Source organism: Tamandua tetradactyla, chromosome 15 (genome assembly GCF_023851605.1).
Source record: "Tamandua tetradactyla isolate mTamTet1 chromosome 15, mTamTet1.pri, whole genome shotgun sequence".
In the NCBI taxonomy this organism is placed as follows: Eukaryota; Metazoa; Chordata; class Mammalia; order Pilosa; family Myrmecophagidae; genus Tamandua; species Tamandua tetradactyla.
This window is the reverse complement of record NC_135341.1, coordinates 20,174,894-20,196,582: the sequence shown is the minus strand read 5'-3', so window position 1 is coordinate 20,196,582 and position 21,689 is coordinate 20,174,894. Positions and strand designations below refer to the sequence as shown.

Genomic DNA, 21,689 nt, shown 5'->3' with positions numbered 1-21,689 from the left:
ACATGCCTAACTTTAAAGTACTGTACTATCACTAAGGGCTGAAAGACTCTAATTCCCACAAGTGCAGGCAGAAACACAAGAACTCCTACAAGCAAATCTGGATGTCCACATTGGAAATCTGGGCTCTTGAGGCTTCCCACATGGGCTCACTTACTTTGTATTTTTTGCCACATAGTGCTGGCCAGAATATAGATTGTTTTTTTATTTTTATTTTTTTAGATTAATTTTGCACCTCCAGAACACCTTACTCACCTCCAGACTTGAAGACAAGCAAGACTACAACTCTTGCTTATTTATGCTCTCATTTATTTGTCCCACCCAGAATCATTTTTGGTGTCCCATATTGTAAATGTTCTGCCCCCTAGAGCAGCTTAGCATCCACATTACTTCAAAGAAGGTTTTCAGATACCAGTTCCAGTATGAAACTGTCTTGAAGCCAGAGGCAAAGGTAGAGTGGGTTTCCTTTAGCGTTCTCACTCCTCATTTCATTTCACTGGACCACAGAATTTTTAAGTAGAAAGGACTTGAGTTACTCAGTCAGTTACTCATTTCCCCAACTGTGTACTGAACATCTACCACGTGCTAACTGCTGGGGAACACAACAATGAACCAAATAGGCACGGTCCCTGCCCCTCGGGAGCTGACAGGTTGGGGCAAGGAAACGTCTATCAAGACAGGTGGTCACATCATCAGAGTCAGAAATAGGGTAAGATAATGGGTAATTGGAGCTGAAGGGATACAGACTGTGCAACAGGGCTAGATACAAAAACTCAAAAATGGACAGCACAATAATACCTATTTGTAATGTAATTATGTTAAAACACTGAATGAAGCTGCATCTGAGCTATAATTTTTTTTTGTTTGTTTGTTTGTTCGTTTGTGTCTTTTGTTTTTTTTCTTTCTTTTCCTTTTCTTTTTTTTATTATTATTATTTTATTTTTTCTCTATATTAACATTCTATATCTTTTTCTGTTGTATTGCTAGTTCTTTTCCTAAATCGATGCAAATGTACTAAGAAATGATGATCATGCATCTATGTGATGATGTTAAGAATTACTGATTGCATGTGTAGAATGGAATGATTTCTAAATGTTGTGTTTTCTTTTTTTTCTTTAATTAATAAAAAAAAGAAAAAAAAGATAGGTGGTCACAGAAGTGTTCAGAGAAGATGACAGTTAACATGAGATCTGACGAATGAGAGGAGAAGAATCCAGTGGTGAGAGTAGATAGGAAAAGGACATTATAGGCAGAGGAAACCATATGACAAAGGAGCTAAAGGGAGATTTAACAAAAATCAAGTGTTGATGAGGATGAGAAACAAACAGAAACCTTATCTGCTGATGGGAATATAAACAGACAAAACCCTTTTGGAAAACAATGTATCCTTATCAACTTATCTAGAAAAGTCACAGATACACACACCATGACCTGGCAGGCCCACCTGCACACGTGTCCCAAGAGTACTCAAACAAAACACTAAGTGGGGGACATACTTATGGCAAAACTATTAAGAAAAGCAAAGACGTGATAAATTCATAACTCAGGAGAGCAGTTGTCTTTGAGTGGAGAAGAGAAGAGGACAGAATCAAAACTGATGATGCCAAGGTGCTTTCTGTTATTACGTGTGTACGATCATTTTATTTTAAAAATTAAATGTACATGTAAATGTGATAAAACAATTAAAATATGAACGATATCGGATACGTGCAGTGGTTCTTTACCATGGATAAAGGATGGATTGGGTAATTTTGTTAATTAAATGTTCCAGTATTATTCTTGCTGGATGGGCAATATTTAAAAGATATTAAAATAAAAAGAAACCGAAGTCTTGATGATTCAGAAATACCTCAAAAAGGCTATGCATGCATAAATAAGGAGTTAACTTTGAAATGTCATAGTCTTAAAATTAATGTAAATTAATACTAGACTTTTAAAACATTTTTATGTGAAATAGAACAAAGGCACAAAAAGCAATAAATTTCAAAGTACACTGCTAACAATTAGTTATAGACCAAATTTCAGAGCTTGGTATGGGTTATAGTTCTACAATTTTAGGTTTTTCCTTCTAGCTGTTCCAAGACACTGTAAACTAAAGAAATATCAATATAATGATTCAGTAGTCATACTCATTTGTTAAGTCCTATCTTCTGTTACAACTCTTTCTTCTCCTTTGATCCTTCTCCCAATCTTTAGGGGCAATTGGCCTATGCCAATTTTTCATATTGGAAAGGAGTGTTGATAATATGGGAAAGGGGGATAGAACTAGTTGATATTCATGGAGAGGCTGGGCCCTTTGGATTTCAGGACTTATTAAGCCTAAGAACCCATCAAGAGGTTGTAGGTTTCTGGAAAGTAATCTTAGGGCATAAAACATTTGTAAAATCTCAGACAGACCCCTTAGCATTCTTTAGGGTTGACAGGAATGGTTTTGGTTAGAGTTTCGCATGTTATGAAAGTAGCAGTGTCTAGCTGAAACTTGTATAAGAAGAGCCTCCAGAATAGTCACTCAATTCTATTTGAACTCTCTTAGCCACTGATACCTTATTTTGTTACATTTCTTTTCCCCCTTTTGGTCAGGAAGGACTTGTTGATCCCACCATGCCAGGGCAGGTTCATCCCTGGGAGTCACACGCCACGTTGCCAGAGAGATTCTGACCCCCGGATGCCATGCAAGGGAGAGGGTAATGATTTTCCTTGCAGAACTGAGGTTAGAGTGCGAGAGGCCACATCTGAGCAACAAAAGAGGTTTTCTGAAAATAATTCTTAGGTATAACTGTAGATAGACAGCTTCTCTGCTACAGAAATAAGTTTCACAAGAGCAAGCCTCTAGATCAAGGGCTTGGCCTATTGACTTGGTATTCCCCAATGTTTGAGAGACAAGGTGCTTTTGCTGAAAGTCAGATGGCAGGCCGTGGGTGTCCATTATATATGACTATTGTTTATGCCTTTTACATATTTTATGAACATTTTTGTTCCCATTTAATTTTTCATAAGAGCTTTTTTTTATTGCTATGTGGAGAATGGATTAGAGGGATGAAGGTGTAAATGGAGAGATCTGGTAGGAGGCAGGGGCTGGAGTTTGGGCAACAAAGTATAGTGATCTGAACTCAAGTTGCAGATGGCAGAAAAAGAGAGACTTAAATGCTTCCAGGCATACTTAACCTGCAATTTTCAAATTGGGCTGAAGGTTTTAATGTAAAGAAACATTTCTGGGAGGTGGGAGGGATGAGGGAGAGGGGTTATATTCCCTAATCCACTTAACCCTTTGATTTGTACGAGGGTGTTACATCAGCACTCAGAGATAAGATGAAAAAAATTAGAGGCAGACCAGACCAGACCCAAAATCCAGAACACCCAAACTTCTGCCCCTTTCCACCAAATCTTGCAGCAGAACACACGTTCTGATACACTGAAACTTAGTGGCTGAATGTCTGAAAGCATGCTGGTTCCAATCTACAATTTGGATGGCATAACTTATTCCCATAGAGTAAGTATAAAAAATGAGTAGCTTCGACCTTGGCCCAAGGGTGTTAAACCTAAATAAGTGGTTCTGCAAAAAGCTGAGGTTTGCAAATCAAAATAGTGAATAAAATGGTACTACAAAAACTTTATTAAACTTAAATGCTTAGCCAATTAAAATTAGCCTGCTTTCTACTCTCAGAGATACTGCAAGATCTGTACATCTTTGGAAACGAATTTTTTTTTCCCCACTTAGCAATATCCATCTAATTAAAGCATGCAGAGTCTTTGATCTGGCAGTTCTACTTTCAGGAATTTAGTCTACAGATATTTCCATATACAGAGACAATGATGATATGCAGACAAGAATATCTACTGCAGTAGCATTTGCAATAACCAGAGACATTAAACAACCTAAATAATCATCAATGAAGGAGTGGTAAAAATTATGTATAGCCATACAATGGGATACTCTGTGGTCTTTTTAAAAATATATTAAAGTTATCTATGTTATTGGTATTACAATCTCTCCAAGATCAACTGTCAAGTGAAAAAGAGGAAATATCTATGATATGCCACTATTTCTGTAAAAAAAAAAAAAACATATACATGTATACACACATCCATTCATATTGGTATTGCATAATATACACATATGTAGTTATATGCATCAAGGAAGGACACCCAACTGATTTTAAATATGTACATTAATGATGGCACACAAGGTCATGGCAAGCACACATGTTCTTGGATCAACGAAATCCCACTCAGCTTCTTGTGAATCAACTTCCCAGCCTGCGTTCCTCTTACTTGTGAAAGCCTGGCCCCAAAATGCCGTCCAAATGCTTCTCAGTTATTTTTACTGCCAATTTAACACTCTTCTCAGCCAATCTGAGAAAGCTGGTCAGGAACAATCATTAGGAAGATAACTCCAAGTCAAGACTTTCACACGCACCTATCCTGGGACACAACCAACACAGACTTCAAGAAGGAAATTTTTTAAATGGCGATTATTTAATGACGAGGTGAAAAGGGCATATTCAGTTTCCTGTTCACACAAAGGGGGTCGTGTTTCCCCCTCGCCCACGCTCGTGCCCAGTAGCGCTGTGGCATACTTCTCTACACAAGTCATCAAGACCCCATCCCTCTGCTGACTCTGCTGGTAAAATGATCTGGACTTCATTCTATACCCTTTAATCCTAAAACAAGCAGTTGTAAATGCATTCCAAAACAGCACATGTGCTTTTTCATATGAAATCAGTGCTACATCGTGACATTCCTGAAATGTGCCAGGTTATTCCTTGACTGATAAAGGTACAGATTCACAAAGAATAATGAGCGGGTATGAAAAAAATCCCCCCCCCCCAATACCTATTATATCCAGATGTAATTCAATTTACTCTGTTAACTTCTGAAAAGTCAAGGTTTCAGATGAAGTCATTCTGCTTCAGAACAGTTTATTTTAGAATTTCACACTTGCCTTTAGCAAGCACTCCTATAAATTAAAGGAATAATTTTGGATTTTCAGCCACTGAGAACACAGCATGTCATCCTATTGTTAAAAATGATAGCTCGAGCAAATCTATTGAAGTAGTCAAAATTATTTCTGACCCTTGGGCCATACCTGGTATAATAGAGCCTTTTATCCAACAAAATTAACATCTGTAGTTGGTCAGTTAATTTTAAAAATCAGGTGGGATTAAATTTAGCCATGAGTGATAAAAGACCTAAAATAATCATAGCTTAAAACAGAAATGAATTTCTCTCATGTAAACACAGCCTGGATTACCCAGTCCAAGGCCAGTATGGCATCTGTATGGTCATCAGAGACCCAGCCTACCACTGTCTTCTTGTTCTGCTTTCCTCAACACAGGGTTTCAACCTCGTGGTCCAGTGTAGCTGCTGAGCTGCAACCATCACAGCCACCTTCCACTGAACCGGAAGGAAGAAGCAAGGAAAGAAAGGTACATACTTTCCTTTGAAAAGCTCTTCCCAGAAGCTGTACCTACTACTTCCATTTAAATCCCACTGGCCAGAATGTAGGAAAATGATAACCCACAGGAGCAAGAGGGGCTGGGAAATACCATCTTAATTCTCAGACTATGAGCCAGACAATAATTTGAAGGTTTTATTTCTTAGGAAAAAGGAGACAACAGATGTGGGGGATAATTAGCAGCGTCTGCTCCATTGAGGAATCCAAAGTAATGAGATATACATATTTTAAATATATTTTTTTCTTGAAACGCATAGCCAGACATTCATTTTCAATGGGGAGGGGATTTTGCACATAGGTCTACAGATTAGTGAACTTTATCTTTCAAATATAAAGCATCTATAATGCTTCTCTTTCATCTTTTTCATTTCCAGTTTGGGTTTCTTTAGAGCAGTGTCAGAACTAAAAAACACTGTCAAAAAAAAAAGTTTACATCTTTTTATGCTTTCTGCCACCTCATCTCCCACTATTTGATAGTTAAATTCTCAAATCTAATTCACTGTTTCTTACTTTTTAGCATTCATTATTGAGTCATTTTCAGGCATTCAGTTTAGTTTTCATAGAAACAAGTCTTTTTTTTTTTCTTTTCACACTTATTTCATCGGTTTACAGAGCTAATTTATATAATTATAGCAGCAGGTACAATCAGCATAAACAGGCTTGGGAACAAACACAGTTCACTCTTGGTAAATACACAAATCTACAATATAACTAGAGGGAATAGAAAAGTGAGAACATGCTAGAAAGGGGCCTATTCGCTGGATATTTTACAGACAGAATGGAGACCTCTGATTTACTCACCAAAGGAATTGAGTGGAGAACTTTTCTTCTCTCGAATTTCTTGCCATATCTCCTCAGGTGGTTATCTGAACAGTAAAGGCCTCGTAATGCTGTCACCTTGTGTTAATGATGATGGGCTCCTTCCTGATTCTATAATTATCTCCCTTAATTTAGAGAGGAGGGAAACTGAAGCCCAGAGAAGTTAAGGAGGACCCCAAACCTAAGAGCTGGTTTTCACAGTACCTGATGGCATTTGCTGCCTGATTGGGGCAACGCTTTCCAATCTCCTCACTGGGTGGGGGCTGCCATTGGCATTGGAGACAAAGGTGCCTCCAGAGTGGTGGTACTGTTTCAGAGACTGCAGAATTTTGAGATCCTTGGCCCCAGCCCAAGAAATGCCAGGAGCAACACTCCTGAGTTATTGTGGCAAGAACAACAAAATAAAAACGCACCTACAAGAAATGATATTTTTTGTTGTGGTTTTGTAGTTGTCTTCCTGTCATCTCTCTGACCACACTACCACAGCTATGGATCTGGTCTGCAGCAATTCCAAATCCTAAGGAACTTTGAGCCGTCTTTTACTCTTCTTTGATAGACGCGAACCATGCTTAGTCCTAAACATGGAGTATACCTACCATTTTAATCATTTCTGGGAAAAGAGAAGCTATAGCTCATTAAACGCAGACTTCCCATTCTACACAAACATATTTTCTAATAGCTATTTATGCTGGACTCACAAAATAAACAGAACCATTAGAAACAGAAACATTTTCATTAAGAAAATAAATGATACCTTCTCACACATCTGCCTGAGGAGGTATTTTGCCCAATTTTCTAATGAGTTGTTTTGTGTTTATTTTTCTTATTCCTTCAGGTTGTTTTCATATCAGAGAAAGCAGAGCTCTGTGCAGCACATGTGTTGCAAATAATTTTCTCATTTTATCTTTTGAAAATTTTTAAGTTATTCATGTCAAAATAATCAATCTTCCTTTATGATTTGTGGGTTTCTTTTCATCCATTCATCTATTATTCATTCATTCAACCCTTCATTCAACAAATTTGTATTGGGCACTTCCTAGGCACCAGCTGTTTTTCTAGGTGTTGGGGAACTGAACAAAAGAGACATGGAACAAATAAATCCCATGGAGTTTAGATTCTTGCGTAAGCTGAAGTAGTTATATTCTAGGGCAGAAAGGAAAAAAAAGAAAATCCATTAAAAATGTAAAGTCTGGTAGTGATCGATGCTATGAAGCAACCTGAAAGAGGGAGAGGAAAAAGGGAGGGACTGGATGTTATTTTAGGATGGTCAGGGACAGCAGCTCTACGACAACCTGCAATGCAGGAGAGGCCTGGAGAGAAGTGAGGAAGCAAACTATGTGCGCTTCTCTGGGGGAGACGCCAGCAAGGGCAAATGCCCGGAGGTGGGAATGTGTTTGGGGCAAATGCCCGGAGGTGGGAATGTGTTTGGGGCAAATGCCCGGAGGTGGGAATGTGTTTGGGGCAAATGCCCGGAGGTGGGAATGTGTTGGGGCAAATGCCCAGAGGTGGGAATGTGTTTGGGGCAAATGCCCGGAGGTGGGAATGTGTTGGGGCAAATGCCCGGAGGTGGGAATGTGTTTGGTGAACAGTAAGGCGCCCAATGTGACTAGAGGATGGGAAGCGAGGAAGTAAAAAAAAGAAAAAATATTTTAATTTTGATGTGCCTTTTACTTTCCAAAATGGTAAAAGCAGTCATCCATAATAAAATTTAATTTGTTTTCAGTGTGAAAGTTCTGGAGTCATCTTTTTTGATTCCAAATGAAATCTGATTGCCCCAACACCATTTATTAAATCTCTCCTCCATTGTTGTGAGATGCCACCTTTATCACACACCATCTTCCCAGGGCATCTTGGATCTGGTTTGGGGGATGTTCTATTTTGTCTCAGGGATCTCAACATCCCTGCTCCCATACCGTAATATTTTAATGTCTGTAGCTTTATAGCATATTTTAACTTTCTAGTAGGGCTAGAACCTTGTACATTAATCCGAAGTCATTTTTATAGACCATCAAGATCACCTCTTGGTGATTCCGGTACACTCTTCAGTGTACAAACTGGGTTAGAGTTGACACTATGTCTGTAGTGCCAGGCATATAACATGATGGGGTAAGAACCCAAACTCTGCAATCAGAGAATCCTAAACTCTAAACGTAGTTTCAATATTAACTAGCTATGTGACAATGGAGAAGTAACTTAAACTTTCAGCACCTCAACTTTCTCATCTGAACCAGATGAATAACGGTGACTATCCCATAAAAGGGTTTAAGAATTCCATAAAAGAATGCTCAACATCCCCAGTCATTAGGGAAATGCAAACGGAAACCACAGTGAGCTATGTCTTCATACCTGTTAGGATGGCTGTAATCAAAATAACACAAAATAGCGAGTGCTAGCAAGGATGAGGAGAAATGGGAACCCTCATACCTTGTTGGCAGGAGTGTAAATGATGCAGCCACTTTGGAAAACAATTTGGCTGTTTTCCTCAGAAAGTTAAACACAGGATTACTACATGACCTGGCAAAGGTACATCCCCCAAAAACTGAAATTAGGGACTCAAACAGCTAACTGCACACCAATGTTCAGAGCAGCATTCACAGCAGCTAAAAGGTGACAACAAACAACACACCATCCATCAACAAAATGTGGTCTATACGTTCAACGGAATATTACTCGGCTGTAAAAAGGAATGAAGTTCTGACACACACGACAACATAGACAACCCCTGAAATCATTATGTTGAATGAAATAAACCAGACCCAAAAGGACAAACATTGTATGATTCCATTTATATTAAATATCTGTAATAAAAAAATCATAGAGACAGAAAGTAATTAGAGATTACTAGGAGCTGGTAGAAAGGGATGATGGGAGGTTATTGCTTAATGGATACAACGTCTCTATTTGGGGGTATGAAAATTGTGGTTGCACAACATTGTGGATGCAATTAATGCCTCTGAATTGTACACTTAAAAATGGTTAAAATGGAAAAGTTTATGCTAAATATATTTTACCACAATAAAATAAAAAAGGATACCAAAAATGTGCTTAGAATATCCCTTGGACATTATAAATGTTGACTACTAACAGCAGATAAGATGATGATGATAAAAATTATAATTTTTTTCCAATAATTTATTCTGATAAACCTAGATCCTTTCCCACCAGATTTAAAAGAAATCAGGGAATGGGAAAGTAAAATTAACATGATATTTTTTTCTGGTTGTGTTTACACAGAATTAGGGGGTATGATGGGAGGATTTTGTGGAGATGGGATCCATTACAGGATTACTAAGAATTTCCTTTTCCTAAGGAAGTGTATTTTTTTCCCTTTGAAAGTGAATCAATTACACAACTGAAACATTAATTAAAAGGCCTAGGGCCAAAAGCTCATCCCACAAATAACTGTCCACACCCCACCAGTTCATTTCCTACACACGCCTCTGGCAAAGCCCAGCAAAAGCTAAAAGAAGATGCGTGGATTATGGAGCGTGACCTGGAGGTCAGCTAAGTCAAACAGCCCAACTCATCGATATGGGCAGAAAATTCCATCACGGAATTCCATCCACTGGTAGCAGCTTTACACCCATTTCCCCTTATATAATCACTTTCTGTTTCAGGCATTCAACTGTGCCTAAAAATGACACGTAAAATGTGTTATCCACACAGGTAGCCCAAAGTCAAGTTCTGGCCTTCCCGTGCCACTGTAATTTTACACAGAGCTCATTTAGAAAACCCAAGTCGGACATACTGCTTCACACTATGAAACTGCATTTGCCTTTTTAACAAAACTATGTAACTTTATGTAAAGGACCCAGACTGAAAGGAAATCACACCCCTAAGGGTAAGAGTACTATTCATTTTTGGGTAATGGAGTTACCCGGATGTTTGAAATAAATCATTTGACTTTGTCGAATTTTCCAAATTATCCACACTGTATATCTGTCATCCAACAATTTCATCAAAATTAATTAAACATATTTATGCGCCCTTTCCATTGGTTTTAAATATGTCAGGCCCAAGAAGGACGACACCTTCCCCAGTTTTCCGACTTCTCCAAATGCTGGGCTTCCTGAGGGCATGAGGAGCTGCTGTGAGGATTTCCTAACAGCTCCAGCAGCCACTGGAGGAGTTCCAAAGGCCAAGTCATCAAAGATGCAAATGCTGGAGATCACTCTTGGGTGCCTGATTGCAGAACAGAAGAGTTTGAGAAATTATATTATCAGAGTAATTTCATCTTGTGGTTGAAGAAAGAAAACACCTGCATTATTTTAATAAGTCCCCTGGAGGCCTAATTTCTCAGCCCTTATACTTGCAGGACCCTCTCCAGGTAGGAGAGGTACAACTAATGAGGCTAGTTCCGAAGAATTGTGAAGGCAGTCTCTGCATCACCTGGTAGTTTACCAAACATAAAATCAAATAACACTCTCATTAAATGCCTTCAAACGCGCCAGTGTGCTTGCGTCTATTTTTCCATGGGGCGCTGAAGATCAGTTAAGTGTTAAGGAGCATATATTCAAAAGGATGGGTCCAAAGACCGCTTATTTTTACACCTAAGGACTGGAAGTTGGCTACTGGAGTGCGCGGTAGACCTGCTCCCTTGCCTGACCCTGTTGTAGAGGTTGCCTCTAGGAAACATTACGTCAATGGCATTTCTAACAACTCTCAGTTCACAGGCTCCCCTGATTGCCCAGTTTAATGCCAGAGATGCCAACAAGCTGAGGCCCCTCATAATGCAATGCAGAACTGATTAGAAAACAGCAAGTAGCCTCCTATAGAGCAGGAAATCACACTGTATTTGACTTCACTTTCTCAAAAGGTGGCACCTTTCAGATACCCCAATAAGCTCAACATCACAGCCCCTGATTTTATAACATTTTCACCTCTAAGACTCCATTCCCAAATAAACCAATTAGCTTAGTGTTATTCGGACATTTTTTCACCGTAGACACTAGTCAGAACTCATCCCCAGGCCATCTGAAATAAAAGGCTCTTTTTTTACCCAAGGGATAGTTTTATATTTAGACCAGGAGAGTCAAAATGCCAGAGCTCTCGCTTAGCTAAAGAATGTGTAATCTCAAACCTGAAAGACCTGATTTCAAACCCTGACTCCAAGCTTATTACCTGTACCACCTCAGGCATGTTTCCTCAGCTCTCCGGGCCTCAGTTTCCTCATGCTTAAAAATGTAGAAGATAAAATGCATGCCTCTGAAAACCGCAATGAGGATTAGATGAGGTGATGCGTGAAAGAAGTCAAACACACAGCAGGTCACCAATGTTAGCTCCATACCAACAGCATCTTCCAGAGAAGAAGAGCCATGCTTGGATGATTTGCTCATCGCAGCTGTGCCTGCCAAGTAGTGACTTTATTCCAATCTGCCATTCCTATCCTCCCTTCAGCTGTGAACCATCACTCACTCACTTCTTTCAAAGGAGAAGTCATAAAATCAGATGTCTACGGAGCCAGTAACGTTAAATGAGTGAGGCAGACAAAGTGCAAGGCAATAGGGAATGGTGGGGACTGTGAAAAAATGAAAAATATATGTTCCATCTAAAAGGAAGAAAAGTAGACCCAGAATTGCCAGATTATTTCATCTGTTTAGAGTAAATCCCAAATCTAAATTTTTTAGATTAAAAAATTAATTAATTAATTAATTAATTGATGGCAACAAAATATGTACAGGCTACATCTCATCTCAGGAGTTTCCAGAGTGTGATCTTGAATTCAAACATTGTTGAATTCAAACATTCAGGAGCTCTCAGAAGAGCTCCTGCTTAAGAAGTACTTGATCACATAAAGGGAAATGTTTAGTATGACACACTGGGAACCACAAAAACTCCTACTCATTAAGCAGGCTAAGATGAAATGGATTAAGTATCTCCTTGATGGTTCACCAAGATCCTTGATGGTTTGTGACTTTCCTCTCGACCATGAATTTTCATGCTGCACAAGACACAAGGTAAAAGGCCCCCTTTTGTATACTGCTGCAGGGGCACAGTTTGAAAGCTGTCTTCCTGTTATAGCTTGCAAAGTGTTTTAACAAACATCATGTGCACATTTCACTAAGCAGAGACTGTGAGAGTGTGGGGTCCAATTCTTCCAAACTCCATTTCAAGCAAAGAGCATACATCCCCAAGTGAAGGTGTGACGGGCATCTGCTACTGCGTCAGGAAGTCTCGCTCCTTCAGAACGGAAACCTCCCACTCTAGCTCTTCTGAGATTCACAACTACCCAGCAAAGTCCACAAGACAAGGATCATCACTCCTATTTAACAAATGAAGGACCACGGCTCGTGGTGGGAAAGCAAACTGTTACTTGTTAGAAAGCCCTTAATACATATCATAAAAGAAATTTCCAGGGTCTTGAACCCAGATCTTCTTACTCCTTATGAAGACTCGTTTCCATTAAAGCCTAGTGGAACTACAAACATATGCTGAGCAAATACTGTGTGCCATATACAGAGGGAGGATCAGCACACGCATTATTCCACTTCATCTTCACAACAACTTCATCATACAAGTAACATTATCCCCATTTTTCAGATGATGAAACCAAGGCTCAGAAAGATTAAGTCACTTGTCCAAGACCACTCAGCCAGTAAGAGGCAGAACCAAGACTCCTAGCAGTCTGTCTCCAAGCCTTCCCCTTTAACCCCTCAGCTATAATGTTTCCAAAGTGTCCCTTATAAGCTTTATGGAAGTTTTTTTGACACTGGCTGGAAACACACACTGTCCCCCAAGATCACCGGTGTGTCCCCAATGACTCTCTGATACACAAAAGGACAAAGCAGGTAGAATCCCTCTGATCTCTGCTTTAGGGAATGCTTCCTGTCTCTACAGGGAAATCCCTCTGGGGTACTCATTAATTGCAGAGTTAAAGGATAACCTTCAAGCTTTTGATTCAGGAGACCACAAAATGAAAATTTATTAGTCCCCCCCACCAACTATAAACTATAGAGGTATTAGCATGAATGACAGCCTTTCCACAGAATGTAGCTATCACTGTCATGATTAAAGACAAATAAAATTTATTTTGGAAAAGAAGATGACTGACATCGATGCTTTGTGTTTTCTCACAATTCATCAGGAACAAATTGTCACTCACTCAGGGAAGTTAAATAAGGATTAATTACCAGTTGCTATACAAATGAGATGTTTAAAAGTTTCACACTAAAGAAATACAAATATATTCAGATTTTTAAAAGAGGTGGGGGTGGAAATTGGCACATCTTTTTAGAAGCCAATTTGGCAAAAGCTCTGAAAATTTTAAATGTCCACATACTCTGACCTGGCAATCCCAGTACTACCACAGAAGCAAAAAATGGGGTAAATATACACAGCAAATTGTAGTCCACGAAAAGTTATTTTTGTAGCATATAGTAAGGAATAATGGATATCAACCCAAATGGCCACCAAGAGAGAAATTTTGACTCAGTGATAGTCCGTTCAATGGATTCTAAAAGCTAATAAATTAATAGATCTATTCACCCTTTATATACGGACATGGAAAGATGTTCAAAAAGAATTTCTCTGCAGAGGGGCCAGCCTCTCCGGAACATCAACTAGTTCCCTCTCCCTACCCCGTATTATCAACAGCCCCTTCCAACATGAAAAAGCTAGAATGGGAATAACCCAAATACCCCTAAAGAGTGGGAGAAAGATCAAAGGTGATGGTGGAGCTATACAGAGAATATAGAGTTTAACAAATGAGTAGGATTGCTGAATCATTTTATTGATATTTCTTGTGGTCTCCAGTATCTTAGAGCAGCTAGAAGTAAAAACGTACAATTTTGGAATTGTAACCCATATCAAACTCTGAAATCTGTTCTACAACTAATCATTGTGATGTGTTTTAAGATTTACTGCTTTTTTGTATATATGCCATTTTTCACAAATTAGAAAAAGTCAATTGTGATGACAAAAAAATTGCAATAAGAAAGTATTTCTCAGTATTAAAAAAGCAAGCCACAAAAGAGCATACAGAGAATATGTTTTCTGTAAAATCATGTTAATAAATAATTTGAATGAATCTGAGGATCTAAACACCAAGCAATAACCAATGCATATCTTCTCTAGCTTAAGGACCAGCAAACTATTTCTATAAAGAGCCAGACAGTAAATATTTTCAGTTTTGTGGGCCATAGGGTTTGTCCTAACTACTCAACTCTGCCGTTATGAAAGCAACCACAGATGATATTAAATGAATGGGTGTGGCTCTGCTTCAATAAAATTTTATTTATGGCCTCTGAAATATGAAAATTTCATATAATTTTCACATGCCAAAATGTTATTCTTCTTTTGATTTTTTTTTAACCATTTAAAAATGTGAAAACCATTCTTAGCTAGTAGGCCATACAGAAACAGGGAGTAGATCAGATTTGCAACACCTGCTTTAGTTTGTCGAGTCCTGCTCTAGAAGGTATGAATAAGAGGGGTTTTTCCCTCTAGGCTACTGTATGTTATATATATATATATATATATGCATGCCTGTGTGTGATTTTTAAATCTTTTAAATGGTCGCATCTTATTTCAAAATCAGAGACAACAATAGAGATAGAGTGAGATGGATTGACATATTTCTCCAAGAGAAGAACCCTTGGTAGGTATTTCAGTTTCTATGGGGTGTATTAGCAAATACAAATGACCAAGTGAGCCACCCAACAACCTTATTAGCAGCTAAGTACCATTCCCTGCCTTGAGAATTCCAGAGGCAAATCATGCCCCTCTCCCATCTGCTACAACCCCCACCCCACCCCCGCCAATCCCCTTGTTTTCCCTTTTCTTGACACACGGTGGACCAAGCAGAGTTTTTCCTCCTCAAGCAAAATAATCAGTGGGAACCATCTCTTAGACAAATTACAATCCATTAAAGGAAACCAGTCCGGCATCACCCTAAATAACTGCCCCAGTCATCAATCAACACAATTGCCAGGGCAACTAAATTAGGATGCTTTTCAAGGCACAGGCTTAGCTGGCCCTATGAACGCTGCCTCTTAAGCAACTGCAGCATGGCCAAAGCATCCCGTCCGGGAAGGGAGTCGTTGTCCAGGCCACACCAGCTCTGCATAATTATAATGACCTCACAAAGCTACCACTGCACTGGGCTCTCCATGTCAGCCGCTTATGAAAGTGAGACTCCAGGAGGCTTGTTCTGAAAGCCCGTTTTTTAATGCTCAAATTGAATCTACATTTATCAGCAAAGCTGAAATGTTAAAGGGATTACAAGGGGCTTAGAATCCACTAATTCATTGATCTGGTCTCGCAAGCCTCATCTCCGCACACACTTTAGTAATAGCTTTGGTTCCCTGATTCTTCAGTTTCCTTTGATTTTAGCACCATTTCCGTCAGGTTGGAGGGGATGTTTCCTCTTAGCCCTGATTCCAAAAGATTCTCAGACACCTTTCTTCTAAAATGAAGAGAAGCTACTTGCATATTCACCCAGGGTCGGCCAACTTGTTCTCTAACATTCAGAAAGTAAATACTTTAGGTTTTGTGGGCCACACGGTCTCCATTGTAGTGACTTGACTTTGCCACTGTAGTATAAAAGCAACCACAGACAACAAGGAAAGGAACGGGTATGGCTATATTCCAGTAAAGATTTATTTATGGACATTGAAATTTAAATTTCATATAATTTTCACATCATGAAATATTATTCTTCATTTCATTCCCCCCGCCCCAGCCATTTATAAATATAAAGGCTGTACTTATCTTATGAGCCACACAAAAACAGGTGGTAGGCTGGATTTGGCCAGCAGGCTGTAATGCGCTGATCCCCGGCCTAGGTGCTTGCTAATCAAAGTGTGGTCCCTGGACCAACATCATCAGCACCACCTGGGAGTTTACCAGAAATACAGAGTCTCGGGCCCTGACCCAAACCTGTTGGATCCGAATATGCACTTGAACAAGGGCCCCGAAATTCATATGCAAGTAAAGTTTGAAAAATCCTGGCCTAGAACACAGATTTTTAAAGTCGGAGTTGGACTATCACTGACTAGCTGGCTGTGTGACCTTAGACAAGTTGCTTAACCTCTCTGAGACTATGTCTCCTTATTTATTAAAATGGATATAAATAATTGCATCCATTTCTAAGGATCCTGTGAGTGACAGAAAGGATGTAAAACATTTGCCTGACAAGGTAAAATGCTTTAAAAATGTTTTTGTTTGTTTGTTTGTTTTTGAGAGAGAGAGAGATGCTCATTCAGGATTTGCAAGTTCAAATCACTTCTGGCACACCTGCCAGGTAACCTAAATGTCTGAAGCAGTCCTTGAACCCAACAGGAGACAAGGTCATACCACATCTAAAGGGTGACCATTCTTATATACTGGCTACTATCATGCAGGAAAGCAGGCCTGATAGGAACTCATCGTCTGGTTTTCAAGAGACGCTGGAGATCTGGATATTTACCTTAGAAAAAGTTCCCTTATTTAATATGCTGTGCAGATCACCACAGCCCACCTGCAGGCTGGACTGGACCCTGGGGCCTCCAGTTTGTGACCTCTGCCTTAGAAAAATGAAGCAAGGAGAAGCAGTGAATCACAAGGATATGAGCTCGGGTTCGGGAGCCAAATCCCAGCTTTGAATGTCTCTAGCCATGTGGTCTTGGGCAAAGTATTCAACAATCCTGGGCCTCAGCTTCCTCATCAGGAATAAATAAAAAGCTATTTAGAGCACAGACGCCAAGCACCTCACAGGGCAAGCACCGATCACTGTTACAGCTGATGCTGTTTTGATACTATTACTGCTCAGTTCTTGGGCGCTCCGTGTGCTCACCCTCCCTGTGAAAATGGCTATCTTTCATTCCTGCTCAAACGGGTGGAAAGCAAGCAAACCCCACGTGGAAAGCTGACCCGTAGGAGAGTACAGTAAACGCTTCGTTATAATGGATTTTGTACAGTAAACACTGCAGTCCATGATGATGCCTTCATCTTTCTCTTAATGAAAATTCCCTTCACGGCCCTGCGGGGGTTACTCAGGCTGCCTTGAGGTGACAATGCTCTGGGCTAAGTCACCCCAGGAGCCACCCTTGCTCGCAGCTGCCCTAGACCAGATGCCTGAGAGAGCTCCTTGCTGAGGCCCGGGTAAGACACGCACACCCTTATGGTTTTATAGAAATCTCCACATTTGCCACCTAATGACATAAGTGATGATAAAATGGGGAGGGAGGGCATCATCCAGGAAAACCCCCATAAAAAGTAACAATTCCACAAGAACTTTGGAATTTTTTCTCATCCAGAGGAAGATTCCAATACCCAAGGTGGGGAGAGTAATTAACCCCACACCATGCACCCCATGCGTTTTCATCTTTAATAAGCATACAAAACAGGGATCTTGTTAAAACGCGGGTTCTGATTTAGTAGGTTTGGGGTAGGGCCTGAGATTCTGCATTCCTCACGATCTCCCAAGACCCAGTGCTGCTGTTGGTTCTGGCACTACACTCGAAGGAGCCTGGTTTGAATCAACACGATCCTCCTTCCCTTCTTTCACTGAGGTCTCTGTTCAGATGTCACCTCCCCAGAAGGTCCTGTCTTGACCACCTTATCTAAAATGTAATTATTTGTTGAGTGACGGCAGGAATCCTGTTTTGTTCTTTGCTGTTTCCCCAATAACAGCAGAGCTCCTGGCATACAGCAGGCACTCAACTGTCTGCTCCGTGGAAGGATTCTAGCTTAACAGCTTAGGAAAATGAAACTCAGAGAGCCTAAGTCATTTTCCCAAGGTCACACAGCTTGTCAAAGCCAAGGCAAGACTCCAGTCGAGCTCTGTCTGGACTTTAAAGCCCCCCAGATTGCTCCACCACACCAGAAGGAAGCAAAATTTGTTTACAACACACTTCCTTCCTAGAACTTGAGTGCTTTCATGCTGGGAGGCACCAACACAATTCTACCCTGTTTTTAATAGATGCCAACCCTGTGGACAAGGCAGAGAAGGGAGATGAGAGTGGCGATGGAGAGGCTAGTTTAGGGTGATGCTGCCCGGGCCAGGCAAACAAGTGGTGTTATTTAGGGCGCCCTCGTACTTTGGCCTAAGGGACATTCTACTCTCATTGGGTCAGTCCAAAGACGGCCTTTTGGCCTCAATGTCAGGCCAGCCTCTTCTTCCTATAGGAGCAAACTATCTCTCCCAGGGCCTCTCAGTCTCTCTAGCTACAGGAGTGTTAAGTGAGCATAGTGTGGATTTCAAATAACAGTGAACTGTCGACAAGAACTCTGTGCTAGAACTCAGAAATGATTGTGGCTCTTCTCTACAAGGTCACCAGAAAGTATGCCTATGGGGAAAAGGGAGGGGACAAGAGCAAAGGGCTGCTTCCTTTGCAGTAATGGGTGGAAATACCATAAAAACCCTATTCATGGAGCCAAAGGGAAGCATTTCTGCTGCTAGTGGGGAGACTGCTTTGGCATAAAAGTCCCTCTCAGCCTGATGACAGGGTCTCTTTCCAAAAGACAGGCTCCAGGAGGGGCTGAAAATAAGACACTTGTTTTCCCACCCCAAGACTGGCTGGGTTAAAAAGGTTTAAGGTGCTTCCTCCAGAAGCTGTGGTTTCAAAGGTATAAAGCTGGGCACGTAGAGTCCCCAAATGGGCCAGTTATCTTTTCTCCTGGGCATCTGTTGAGAGGAAGCTAAAAATAACTAACAAAAGAAGCTAATATTTACTATTAAACTGGCACTGGACAAACTATGTATTATCAATATCTCCTTTAATGCCTACAATAACCCATTGAGATAAGTACCATTATTATTCCCACTTAACGTCTGGGGAAACTGAGAACTGAGGGAGAGTAGATAACCAAGTGGGAATCACACAGCTGGAGAGCAGAGGAGGCAGCCATGCACCACCACGGTACCACCAGTGAGTGTATCCAGAGGCTACAAGGAAAGGGAAACTGGAAACCACTCACTCTCTTTCTTGTCCATCCCTCGGCCTTTCCCATTCCATTAGAGCACAAGATCCATCAAGAAGGAAAGAATCAGTAGTGCGGTCATATTGAACTTGATTTGCAAAATAAGCCTTTGCACATATTCTCACGTATCCCCCACTTTTGCATCATGGACAGACAAGGGGCCAGCCCAGAACACACCTATCTGGGCTTGAATATTGGCACGACTGATAGATGCCTGCCCGGCGATTACATATTTATAAGGTCGCCTTGCCTTGACTCTGACACAGAAGTTATTAAATGCTCCAGGGCCATAAAGGTTGCGCTCAGTGCCCTGAAACAAAGGCAGAGAGTCTGCCAGACCCATCTGAAGCAGAAACAAAAGCATCTAATTTCTAAGGGAGCCTGTGGGGAGTTTCCTTATAACTGGATGCCCAGCACACATTACCAGTTGGTAGAAACTGGAGAAGCACACACAGAGGGGGAAAAAAAAATCAAAGCAGACTTTGCTCCCTAGTATCCAGAAACAGCCTTCTTCAAAGGGGCTAATGAGGGGTAGGGAAAGGGGGAAGATACACTAATCGGAGAGAGAAAACCTTATGACGCTGGGGAATTTTCGCCTGTCATTGGTTTTCCCTTTAAATGAAGACGCCAAGAAAGATTCACCTCTTATCTTGACAGCACCAAACTAGGGGCCTGCAAGCCTGCACCCTAATTTTTCCAACCAGAGCCTGAGCAGCCAGATGTACTGGACAGGCACCCAGATCCCTGGTCTCCCAATCATTTCAAACACAATCATTTCAATCCAGGCTGGGGCTGCCTGGAAGTCAACACTCAAGGCACATTAATAAGAAACATCTGGCCACAGAAGAGGGTTGACACAGCACAGGCGGGCAGGGGTGGATTTGTGGTTGGGACCCAGAGTTACAAAGGCTGAATTAAAAACACAATTGGAAACCACCAGCTAGTCCCGGGATCCTACACATGCTGCACTGTGGCACTTGGAAAGAGTGCCGTTTCTAGGGTGAATATTTTGGGGTGGAGCGACCCAAACATACAGAGCACAGGTCTGAGGGAAGAGCCCACATCAGGGAAGTGAGCCTGAGCCCAGCTCTCAGGCATTCCCTGGTGTCCAGCCACCACTTCCACCTTCAATGTTTGTAGCAGATGGAGCCCCGCTCTTAAAGGAACAGCCTTTGCATTCTTTCCATGTGACTTACGAGTAAGATTCAAAGGGGAAAAATATACGTGTGAGCGCGTGTGTGTATGTTTTCTCCTGGGGAAGGGATTTAAGGCATCCTACCTCCATTTGTGCAAGGCGAACCCCGGGCACTGGTCACCGCAGGCATTACATGGCTGGCCTCGCTCTATCCTCCCCAGTCCAGTCAACTTCAAAACAAAAAGACAACATATGCATGTCTCCACCACAGGGGCTCTCTCCCAAGCCCCACTCGTGTCCCAGGCAAGGCAGCCTGCCCCTTCCACTCCCACCCCGTTTGATTCGACTTAACTGTGCAGTCTTGCATGTGGGGGCCATTAGGCGGGGTTCCCCAGGGGTGGACTTCTGCACAGGAGAGGTGCGGACCCAAGGGAGCTGCCTCCAATGTGGGCACCCAGCCACCAAGAAATGGCCATGGCAGGGGCTTGGTCTCCCCCCAGGCACATTGGTCACAGGGGTCTAAGAAACAAAAGCAAGACCTCTCTTTTCCCCAGAGTGCCCAAGAAGCGACCATAGCGCGCACGCCCTGGACAAGCCGGGTGCTCGGGTAATGGGGTAGCACCGGACACCCCAACAGACAGTCCCAAAGTCAAGTCTGGCGGTTGAGCTCCGCGAGGCTAGACACTGGAGCTTTTGGTGCCGGGATTCCGATTTGCCTTAAGGGGGGAGGAGAGGGGCGCCCCCAGATTGTGACATTCAACACCACGGTTCCCGGTCCCGCCCTCGGCGGGGTTCAGAATCGCCCCCTCCGCGAGGACTGGGGTCGTGACTTAACCCTTCCGCAGCCGAGCGCTGCCTCCCGCCCCAAACGCACCTCGGCCCGCGGGGCTGGCTTACCTGGGGCCACAGGTGCGCGGCCGCGGGGCGGAGGGGGGCTGGGCAGGGGCGCTCGCGGCAGCCTGGGGGTACCCGGAGGCCGGCCCCGCTCGAGTGGAGGACACTCACCGAGCGGCTGGAGAGTCTTTTCCGGGAGCTCCGGTTGAACATGGCCGGGCGCCTTCTGCACGCAGCGCCGTCCGTCGGTCCGTCCGCACCGCAGCCCGGAGGGCGGGTCTCCTGGACAGACACCCTCGACGTCCCCTGGGCTGGCTGTCTCCACCTCGCAGCCCCGGATCGGCCCCCGAGTCCACGCCTCTCCCTCCTCCCTTCTCTCGGCCTCCCTCTGCCTCTCCCTCGCCAGCCCGCAGGTCCCTCCCTCTCTCCCGGCATCCCCCCGCCCTCCCCGGGCTCGCCCTGCGGTCCACCGGCTCTTCCAAGGCCTCCCCCGCGCGCCCGGCCACGGCTGCTTTTCCCCTTTTCCCTGCTGCTCGGCTCACTGGCTCT

At 42.2% G+C, this 21,689-nt stretch overlaps 1 protein-coding gene across 2 annotated transcripts in view; it reads right to left on the bottom strand.

The window, feature by feature from the left end:
• The window catches only part of PRICKLE2 (prickle planar cell polarity protein 2), a 338,707-nt gene extending 317,255 nt beyond the window's left edge, over positions 1-21,452 (bottom strand). Inside the window, exons 1-2 of one of the 2 annotated variants that reach the window (XM_077128780.1) lie at positions 21,312-21,452; positions 20,451-20,536 (exon numbers count right to left, since the gene is read on the bottom strand). In XM_077128780.1, coding sequence (XP_076984895.1) covers positions 20,451-20,536; positions 21,312-21,353 — 128 coding nt within the window. In that variant the 5' untranslated portion in view covers positions 21,354-21,452. Of the gene's footprint in view, positions 1-20,450; positions 20,537-21,203; positions 21,278-21,311 lie in introns of those variants that run through there. The other variant, XM_077128779.1, reaches the window with a different exon arrangement.
• Positions 21,453-21,689: the final 237 nt, after the last annotated feature.